Here is an 8,299-nt window from a genome sequence, read left to right as displayed (position 1 = left end):
TTCCACATTTCTATTGGAAAGAAGTAATATCCACATATTGTTTTAGTTTGTATTGTTGGTCACTGTATGAAATCTGAAATATCAGCTGATAAACTATAACGTGGTGGTAAAAGAGAAAATTCTTTAAAGCCAGTCTGGGAATTCTTATTTGAACCAGTCATTTGATGAAGTGTTTCTTTGTGCCCATTGTCATAGTGCAAAAGTTCAACTATAATTAAATGCATTCAATGCAACACATGAAGGAAAAAAGAAAGGAGAAAACTTTTCATGGATATTTGATCACCGGGACCTGAAATTATATTAATTTGAAAAACTATTTATTGCACTACTAGTATCACCACTCAGTGGGTCTGGTTTGTTAAAGCACTGAACTAAATATGCTATATGACACATTTATGCTAACTGTCGTAGCTCGTGTTCTATCCAGTTTCTGCTTGGAGCCTGAGTTAAAGACACATTGCTGTGTAGATACAGTCCATGTGTGTGTCTGAGCTGAACTGTAGTCCAGGTGATCCAGTGGTTGTTATAAGGTGATGAGGCAGGGTTTCAACTAAAAACAGAGACTAGACTAATAGACTAAACAGTTGTTCAAATCCCTGCAACCACTTTTTGTCCTACTATCAGCAGCATGTGTTTGACAATCATCAAAGCTGAAAACAGACTGAAAGGGCCTCAAGATACAGATCTACCAGAGATCCTTGGCTGGATTTTGTGTTGTGGAGTTTTTCCTTTCCTTCTTGTCGACTGATTGGACCTTTTGAACAGGGTATGTATTTTTTTCTCTCATAAATGCGTCTGCGTTAGTCTTTACATGTTTGTGAATCTTCATCTGTGTAATGTTCACTTCTCAGCCTTCTGGTTCTCATCCCTGGCAGGGCCACTCCCAGGAAACATCTCTGGGTTTTCCGCCAGTGTGGCTCTCACTCTTTTCTTCTCCTTAAACCTCCCAGAGTGTGACACTTTGACGTGACGCCCCTTACTGGCTGTCGTCTTGTCCACGATCTTCCCCAGTCGGGCTTCCAGCTGGGCATCTTCTGCTTGGGCAGCAGCTCCTGAGGCTGCACTTGAACGATGCTGACTGCTGGGTGAGTTGGACACAAACTCTGGAGGGATTTCATACAAAACCTTTGGTTGGGATTTTTTTCTCCTCATAAAAGTGAGCTTCCACCAGCCTGTCGATGACTCTGCCATGATGAATAAAATGTGGGGTGGAATAAACCTTAAGAGAAGAAAAAAAATGAATTAGGATGGCTACAAGAAAACTAAAGAGTCGTTAATTTGTTATAAATAATTGTATTTAATCAAGAATAATGTGCATGTGTGGGTAACAATTTGTGTTTATATGTGTGTGTCTGTGTATCTAAACACTTTCTGCCCATGGCATTGTTAATATTTCAGTGTAATTCAATAGTTTCCACATTTCGTGGATACGGACATACTCATATTACTATATGCGCGTGTGCCTGCATGTCTGTGTAAAAAAAGCTGAATAGGAAGGCAAACATATAGGAAGTCATTGTGATTAATCCCCAGTGGGTGTGTGTGGGGTGCGTGCATGTCTGATGTCAGATGATATGTTACAGCTTTATGGTGTTCCTGGCTGTTTGTTCAGAGTGATTTTTGGAGTCACGATGAGCTGACAAACGTGACATGTGCGCTGTAAACTTCATACATACAGTGTGATTAATCCATGAATTATGGCACTAGTAGATTAAACAGTAACAATCACAATAATATTAATAATAACAAAAATAATAATAAACACAGTGCAGGTCTATAGTAAATCTTACTATACTTTACTGTTAGTAAATAACCATTCTGGACCAGATTGAAATATCTACCTATGATAATGACTGAATGGATTTGCTGTTAAAGTTACAATTGATATACATAAGGATGGGAATTGAGAACCAGTTCTTATAGAGCTTTGGTTCCCAGCAGTTCAGTTCCTTGGAATTGTTAGTCTGCCTGCTTATCAGATCTACTTGCACTTTGCGCTGCAATCAGCTGATTTCAGTTCAGTCTCTCAGTCTACAGAGTGGATTTGGACATTACTTTTATTTTTATTGCACTGAGCACGAGTTACAGGGCGATCTGTCCAAAACAGAAAACTCTGGCTCTTTGCAAAGATCTGCACCAGACAGCATGCTAACGCTAAGCTAGCCAAGAACCCAGAGTGATATTAGAAGCTGAGTGACCAACCCCAGCCTAGCAGCCATGCACTGGACTTCAACAGCTAACAAACCGATAACCAGTCAGGTAGCAGCCTCCATTTCTATCTGTTCAAGTTTCTGCAGTAGAATCACTGGAAGTCTCAGTGCGCTTGTTTTCATCTGTGTTTTGTGTCGTCCACATTGTGTAATACCTAAATACTAAGATCATATGTGTGTCCTCATTAGGGAAGAAATAACCCCAACACTGATCCCAGTAAACCTCCAACATGCACGAACATTTTTATAACGTATCTATGCATCTGATAGGCAGCTGTATCTAATAGTTGTTTGATAGATGTTACCGCCACTAACTGTATTCGCTGAGGTGAACCCATTGACCACTTGTGTGTTTTTAGTGCAATAATCCCTATATGGGCCTGTGTGTTGCACCCATACAGTTTATTAATGTATCTTTTTAACTAAACTTGGTTGAAAATATGGTCACTTCATATTTCAAAAAGCAAACTAACAAGTTAATTTAATTACTGTACATTATTGGGTAATACAGTAATATAAGGCATTACTGTAACAATTGTGTTGATAGCTGCATTACAAAGCTTTTCAATTCTCTGCATGATGAAGGGTTTAACGAAAAACACAAGAAGAGCTCTCTATAAGCATCTGCACAGATAACATGCTAACAGAAAGCTAACAGAAAGCTAGTCAGGAGCTCAGAGGGATGACAAAGCTAAGTGACCCCAGGCGAGCAGGATCGCCAGCTCTCGACACTTTAAAAGATTCTTCTTCCTTTGTGTGTGTGTGTGTGTAAAAAACAGTGTGACAGCAAGCTTGTTGCATTGTCGTCTCTATTTCTACCTGCTCATGTTTTTACAGTAGAATTGCAGTTGCAGTCACTTAGGTTGGTCTGCAGCTCGCTTTGCATTGTCAGCTTTGTGTTTATACTTAATAACTAGATGGAGGAATTGAACTTGCTGTGAAGTTTGACCATCCTGCTGTGAAGCCAACAGTGCTGCCCTGCAATAAACCTGACATGGCATTTTCTTATCGTTTAATCTTTACTGTTATACCTGCTGAACATTAGCACGCTAATACTCTCATGTGTAACTTTAGACAGAGAGAAGCTAACTCCTTCCCATGGCACTCAGTGTTTATGCAAAGCTAAGCTAATTTTCTTTTATCTGTGACTTTATTCTGTGTTTTGCATACAGATTTGAGATAGGTGCAGATCATTTATCCAATTCTCAGCAAAGCAAGAAATAAATCCAAACTATTCTTTGGCTGCAGTAGACTGTGATTAAAACTATGCAACAATATGTGGACAGCACAGGCCACATAGTGTTAAAGTCTCCTACATGATCAAATGGTACCACTGAGCATAATGATGGGCGTACTATTAAATTTAATATAGGTAAAGGGGGGAAAAAAAGGAAATCACCCAGCTTCATTCACATTGAGGCCCCTTTAAAAAACATAATGTTCTATTATTTAGGCTTTAAAATGACCTATCAACTAAAGATCACCTAACTCTCCCAGCTGGCTGCAGGCCAGCTCCGGATCGCCTTGTGGCCCCAGGCAAGTTTTTCTCTCAGCTGAGCAAATAGAAACTGACCACATTGTTTTATTCTGTGTTCTGTTTCTTTTCTCCTCGCTCACACACATGCCCTCTCTCTGTTTCAGGAGCATATGATACGCTCAGCTAACTGACTGTTGTGGAGCTTCTTTTGTCTCTTTTGATGTAGGTTCTATTCAGCTTTGAAGTGACAGCGAGCATCCACGTCTGAACCACCGTCTTTGAACAACTTTTAACTCCGGCAGCCAATTTCCTGCTTGCTGTTTAAATTTAAATCTTCCATCTCTTTTTTTTGTCGGCTCAAACACGTATTTGTCACACAATTCCTCGATGCGTCCTCACAACCGGTAGCTCCGAATTTAGGTTATTCTTCTCATCAGGATAAATTGCAGTAAGCTTGGTGATCCTCTGACTTTTGCTCTAGTGCGATCATCAGATCACATCCCTAATTATTCACATATTTTGAAACTGTCATCTGTAATTTATGCTAAATAACAAATACTGAGATGCTGAAAGAGGATGGTAAGTGTGGTAATGTTAAATTCAAGGCTTTTCCATTTATCTGCATTTGTGGCAATTCTAGAGTCTGTTGGGGCCCTAGGCAAAAAGTAACAGGGGCCCCTCCAAGAATTTATCACCATTGTCTGATGAATGCTGGTCAGAGGGGCCAGCGTTGGTTGTTTGATAATCATCGTGTCACAGCCTGCAGTGGTGGACACACTGAGAGGTTTAGTTTTGTTAAATCAGTCAGGTGGGCCCTGATCAGGTCTCTCCAACCGTAAGCTTCACACAGCCGCTGCTGCAGTTTAAAGTTTGTCTGCCTGCTTATTTTCAAGCAGCACCTCTGTCTGTAAGGAATAACTGGCTGAAGAAATCTTGACCTGAAAATCCACTGGTCCTTAAAAAATAGGGGTAATTTAGCAAACTAGCTGATGAGATTAGTGGACTGATGTCACAGATGCACATTGTTAACCAATAAATGTTGCTGACTAAGATAATGGTGGCCAAAGTCCAACTTGAGGCCTTAAAACAGGAGTCCAAAGACCCGTGGTTGTGAGGATTCTCTGCCCTGTAATGTACACACAAAGTAGAGATTCATGCATTTAAAAGCAACTCCGTGGCACCAAATGGTCAAAGTCCACAAAGGAACCTTGAGGTAAAACAGTTCATCTAGAAGGGATCCTCTGCCAAGCGCAATGCTGTGAGTTTCAAATTGAAAGAAAAGGAAAATTAAGATTGAATGGGTTCTTCCTTTACTGATGCTCCACAACGCTCTATTCAGTTTGGCTTGGTGTCTGTTGTGTTGGCTGTTGTGTTGTAGGAAGAGCAACTGTCCTGTTAAATAACAAAATCATACATTTTTAGAAGATTTTTTGAACAGATTGGATCACTACTGTAACTATCACTACTGTCACTGCAGATATGATGGTGCTCTGGGTGTAGTCTCTGCATTAACAGCCATAATGCTTACGATATGTGAGTGTGTGTGCGAGAGAGTATTGTACCTGGCAGGTACTAGACCACAGTAGTGCTGTCAGATGATCACACAAAGCAGACATTAAAATGCATGTGCTTACAGCCACACTGTAGTTTAACAGCTCTAAGGAGCACATCTCTACAATCCAAGAACGCAAATGTTTTGTACAATCAATGAGCAGATTTATAGATGCACATATGTTATATATGTCCAGTAAATGTTGGCAAATTCAATGACAACTGGACTTTATGTGTGTGGATGAAATTGATAACCAGCCTGAAAGGCTAAGAAACCAAACACCCATAGATCACTGATGAATGTGACGCTTTTTTTAATGTATTGAATTAATCCAACTGGAACTTTTAATCGTCACAGATTGAATGCAGGGTGAGAAAATGTCAGGAGCTCAGAAACATTTCCTGATTAATGCTTCAAGGCTTACTAACAAAAAACGATGTTCCTGCGATTATCAGTGTTAAGTAGCTTTGGGATAGCAGGCGAAAAACGAATGTGTGGTCTGAGCTCACACTCTTCTGCCTGTGGAAAACCTACAATGCCAACGTTTTCTCACATCGTTTGTGGGTTGTTTGTGTAAAAGTTAAGTCAAAACTTATTTTGGCAGTGTTGAGAAAAATGACAATATTTGATCATTAAGTGAGAATCTGATACGGTGCTAATTTAAATAAAAAATTAAGCATTAACAGCATAATGTAGCCAAAGTAGCAGAAAATAAATAAAAGCAGTGTTTCAGCAGCCCAATGGCTCTGCTCACTCACATTTTAACATGTCAGCTTTCTACTGATGCAGAAAGGAAAGAAGTAGTTTATTAAGATGCAGCTACTTAAAAGTAAAGTAAAAAGTAAAAATCATTTTATTCAGTGGTTCCTAATCAAATGTACTGACCGGACCTTGTTTGGAATTAGATGAAAAATAGAAAAACATATTTGAAGAAAAATCTTTTTCTGCTTCTTTTTTCTTTTCTAATCTTTATCCTGTTTGTCAAACATTAAATACTGTAATGACATTTGATAAAATGTATTACTTTAACAACGCAAGGACTTTAGAGCTGCTAACACCCACATGACAAACGGCCACTTCTATTTTTTAAGTCTTCAGAAGTCAACGCGTACATGGCAACAGTGCGCTGCAGCGGTCATTTTTTCAAATCTCAGTTTAGATATTTTATTAAAGGCAGAGATGATTCTGGACTCACCTGCTGTAGTTGTGTTTAGCAAGTTTCCCAATCACTTTCCAGCCTCTTTACTCCAGAATTTAGGCTTCCAGTCACAAAAGTTCAGCGTTCACTGTCCTGCTGACCTTTGTTTCACCGCTCTCTCAGACAGAAAGTGGGTCTGAGTTTACAAGGCCCAAGTTAATGATAAGCTGTCTTGGCAATGTGGCAGAAACATGGAATCTAATGTTTCACTTGACAGTTTTCAATCCTCGTTTCTTCATACAAGAGTGTCCGCAATCCATTTTGTTCCCGCACAACTACCCTAAGAAAGATTACACCTGCATCAGGAGGCCGTGTGGTTAAATGAGGGCGTCTGACATCATCCACCCTGCTGAAGGTCTCTCTAAAAGGCTCCAACTCACAGACGATACAAGAATGAGAGCTAACTCACTCGTTCAGTCATGTCTTTGCGTGCATCTCTGTATTTCCTCCTTTTTTTCTCTTCACTGCTCTGTCTGTCTCTTCTCAGGTGGTGCATTACAGGTGCTGCAGTTGGCCCCTCCCACTGACACACACAGACTGCACTGTGTGTGTACAATATTAACCACATTTCACTTCCTGACCTTAAACTAACCTTCACTTTATCTCAGCCTACATCTTTCTCTTCAGGTTTCAGAGAAAACTTTAAAACTGCCAAAGTATGTCAGCAAATAATGATCCAAATTTACTGATAACTTTCATGCAATACATATATTTTGATTACCGTAGGCTAGCAATCAGTGTAAATGTATTATTTATTAACAATAATGGCTATAATGTCAAACTGAAAGCTAGACTGACTCAAACATAACAAAGCTGGCTATTCATACTGTACCCTTGTTTCTCACAACATATGCAGAAGTCATAGTAGCTTTGGATCCCTGTAGTTAGTACTTGGTTGCTATAATGTTTAGTTTGTTGAGCTGTTCCTAGACAGTTGATAGTTTTATTTAGGTGGTCAGTAGGAACTGCTACCAAGGTAGTGGTTCATTGTAGTATTTACTCCTTCACACTAGCTTTGAGCCAATGGACAAAGCTAGTGTAGCATTGGTCTGTCAATGTGACAGACCAATGCTACATTATATTTCTGTAATCAACCAGATGACAGTATTTTGTAACCTGTACTTTGAGCAAAATCTAAGATATTGTAGACGCCTCTGCGTGGGTGTCATATCTGTACGTAATCAGTGTCAGTATCAGATACTATACTTATATGTTAATTATCAACATTTCCTTATTACTCTGACTGGAAATTCAGCACCAATTAAATTTATTTCCAAAGATTTTTTTTGTAGCAGTTGTTAAGTGATTTAGCTTCAGTTTTATAAAGCTGAATGTCAGTTATACAGTAGCTCATGTGGCTCAGAGTCCATCACAGTTCACGAGTCAATGCTGGTAATGTACCAAACGCCCCTCACCGTGCCCTTGAGCACAGTTTGGATGAAGATGCACTTATGTGATCATTCTGTGCAAGTTTGATTAAATTCTGACCAACACTGTAGGAGGAGTGGACAAATGGAAAAACAGATAGATGACAGATGACTCAGCATTTCTTAAGCTCATTGGTCCTTTGGCCAGATGATGAAAAGTAAAACCTTTTACTCACACTATTATTAACTGATAATTTTCTGCTAAATCGATACCACACGGGGGTCTCAGCTGTCAATAAATGACAGAGCTGGTGAATAAACTGCTCTGTGAGCAGTATGTATTCATATCTGTTGCTTCATGAACTACAACACAGGTTAATAAATAACCAAATTATATCCTCAGCATGCAACACATGCACATTACACATGCACGCAAACAGTATTGTGTTTTCACATCTTTGTGGGGACATCTAACTGACATAATGGTTTCCCTAG

At 39.4% G+C, this 8,299-nt stretch overlaps 1 protein-coding gene across 1 annotated transcript; it reads right to left on the bottom strand.

The window, feature by feature from the left end:
• Positions 1 to 840: 840 nt before the first annotated feature.
• Positions 841 to 1,191, bottom strand: prr15la (proline rich 15 like a). The gene has a single exon (XM_063471166.1). The coding sequence runs from the start codon at positions 1,189 to 1,191 to the stop codon at positions 841 to 843; it is 351 nt and encodes a 116-aa protein (XP_063327236.1).
• Positions 1,192 to 8,299: the final 7,108 nt, after the last annotated feature.

This window comes from Pelmatolapia mariae, linkage group LG4 (assembly GCF_036321145.2).
Source record: "Pelmatolapia mariae isolate MD_Pm_ZW linkage group LG4, Pm_UMD_F_2, whole genome shotgun sequence".
Classification (NCBI taxonomy): domain Eukaryota; kingdom Metazoa; phylum Chordata; class Actinopteri; order Cichliformes; family Cichlidae; genus Pelmatolapia; species Pelmatolapia mariae.
The sequence above is the reverse complement of the archived record's forward strand: the minus strand, read 5'-3'. Positions and strand labels throughout refer to the sequence as shown.